Source organism: Oratosquilla oratoria, chromosome 44, assembly GCF_046742065.1.
Source record: "Oratosquilla oratoria isolate Oo_2021 chromosome 44, ASM4674206v1, whole genome shotgun sequence".
Lineage (NCBI taxonomy): Eukaryota > Metazoa > Arthropoda > Malacostraca > Stomatopoda > Squillidae > Oratosquilla > Oratosquilla oratoria.
In genome coordinates, this window is record NC_134820.1 from 16,470,729 (window position 1) to 16,473,228 (window position 2,500).

At 47.8% G+C, this 2,500-nt stretch overlaps 1 protein-coding gene across 1 annotated transcript in view; it reads right to left on the reverse strand.

The window, feature by feature from the left end:
- The window catches only part of LOC143022244 (innexin inx2-like), a 16,823-nt gene that overhangs the window by 10,893 nt on the left and 3,430 nt on the right, over positions 1–2,500 (reverse strand). Inside the window, exon 3 of the mRNA XM_076180373.1 lies at positions 487–700. Coding sequence (XP_076036488.1) covers positions 487–700 — 214 coding nt within the window. The remainder of the gene's footprint in view (positions 1–486; positions 701–2,500) is intronic.

The window sequence follows — 2,500 nt, forward strand, 5'->3', positions numbered from 1 at the left end:
AGGGAAGAAAGAAAGGAGAGGATAGGGGATGGGGAAGGGGTAGGGGGAGTGGAGGAGCGGGGGTAGGGGGAGGGGTAGAGGGGAGGTGGGAGGGGGTAGGGGAGGGAGAAGGGGGAGTTGGAGTGGGTATACAAACCGCTCTCCCTCAGGCTAGCCACTTCCCGAAGTGGGCTCATCCGTTCAGCCACTGCTTTCCCCGACGTTAGTCGAAACCTCTTGTCTCTCCCGAGACAAACGATTTTATTCAAACGAGTATCGGTTTCAAGGTCGAAAGAATCTTCTTGAACCTTCGTGAATGAAATGAACACATTATTCGATTTAGATATATATAAACCAACCAAATCTATCGAGTTCTTTCCCATACAATGTTCCCATACAATGTTCTACCCGCCCCCTTCTTCTCCGCCCTTTTAGATACCCCAGGACCACTGCCCCTACGTCCCCCGGCTTCCCCATTACCTTTCCATGGTTCTGCACCCAACCTACCTCCTCATCACCCGAAGGAAGAACGGTGAAGGTGGACGCGATGAAACAGTACGTCTCGACAGCCTTGTGCTCATGTTTGGATAACTTCGTGGCACATTTGATGTTGTCCCCAATGTAGGTTCGGGCTGTCACCAAGAGGCAGGCCACGAGGGTGAAGATCATCCCGAGGCGACTTGCAGTGAAGACTGGCGACCGGATCCGTGTCTTGGAGACACTGGAACATAAGAGCATAAGAATGAAGGAGACTGCAAGAGACCATAAGGCCTACACTAAACCGTTCCAGGAACAGAGCAAGACTGCTGGTGGAGGGGGACTGGATATGTCTTGGAGACACTGGAACATAAGAGCATAAGAATGAAGGAGACTGCAAGAGACCATAAGGCCTACACTAAACCGTTCCAGGAACAGAGCAAGAATGCTGGTGGAGGGGGACCGGATCCGTGTCTTGGAGACACTGGAACATAAGAGCATAAGAATGAAGGAGACTGCAAGAGACCATAAGGCCTACACTAAACCGTTCCAGGAACAGAGCAAGACTGCTGGTGGAGGGGGACTGGATATGTCTTGGAGACACTGGAACATAAGAGCATAAGAATGAAGGAGACTGCAAGAGACCATAAGGCCTACACTAAACCGTTCCAGGAACAGAGCAAGAATGCTGGTGGAGGGGGACTGGATATGTCTTGGAGACACTGGAACATAAGAGCATAAGAATGAAGGAGACTGTAAGAGACCATAAGGCCTACACTAAACCGTTCCAGGAACAGAGCAAGACTGCTGGTGGAGGGGGACTGGATATGTCTTGGAGACACTGGAACATAAGAGCATAAGAATGAAGGAGACTGCAAGAGACCTTAAGGCCTACACTAAACCGTTCCAGGAACAGAGCAAGACTGCTAGTGGAGGGGGACTGGATATGTCTTGGAGACACTGGAACATAAGAACATAAGAATGAAGGAGACTGTAAGAGACCATAAGGCCTACACTTAACCGTTCCAGGAACAGAGCAAGACTGCTGGTGGAGGGGGACTGGATATGTCTTGGAGGCACTAGAACAAAAGAATGAAGGAGACTGCCAGAGACCATACGACATACATTAAGCCGTTCCAGGAACAGGTCGAGAAAGCCGGATAGGCAAAGAATGGGGAGGCGTGGAATCTACGCCAAGAGGCGCTGATTATCTGCGGCCGAAGCCGTCACTTTTGTCCTATTATGCACTTTAGGGACTGTTGGGGCAGGTAACACATAGTTACTGCTGAGAATCGGAGAGGAGTGCGGGATTCGAACCCACAACTAAACGAACGCGAGACCAGTACGATTCCGTTGACCCCATCAGCGCACACAGATTGGGATGAGTAGTAAGTGATGGATTGGTAGTGGAGTAGTCTTGGTAGTTGATAGTCTCGGGGATGGTTTGTGACAACAGCGATGGAGGAAATGGTGGTATTCGGGGACAGAGGTGATGTAGTCAAGGTGACAGCGATGGTATTGTTGGGGGTCGTTGGCGGTTCTTACAAGGTTGTTAATGCCGATAATGGGAAGAACCCTCCCCCCCTCTTTTTTTTTTTTTTTTTTTTTTTTTTTTTTTTTTTTTTTTTTTTTTTTTTTTTTTTTTTTTTTTTTTTTACAAGAGGAAGGTTATGATAAATTCTTATTTTTGTTTTTTGGGGTCTGTGAAAAAATCCACTGGTTATTTTGCAGACTTACATTATGAAGAATTGTGATACAAATATATAAGTACATGTGTGTGCATGTGTGTGTGTGTGTGTGTGTGTGTGTGTTTGATTCTCCATTGTGTTGGACCACGTGTTGGTCTCATGATCGAGAGCAATTTCATTCCCGGAAGAGAGCTCAGAGCTCATATGACCGATCTATAAGTAATGTTGTGATCTTACACGCACACACACACTCAACTCCCCGTCCACGAGAGTTGGAGTAACGACTCGCAACACAGCAATACTGAAATTATTTCAGCCCTAGGCGGGATTTGAACCCAGACCGCCGTAGTGGTTGC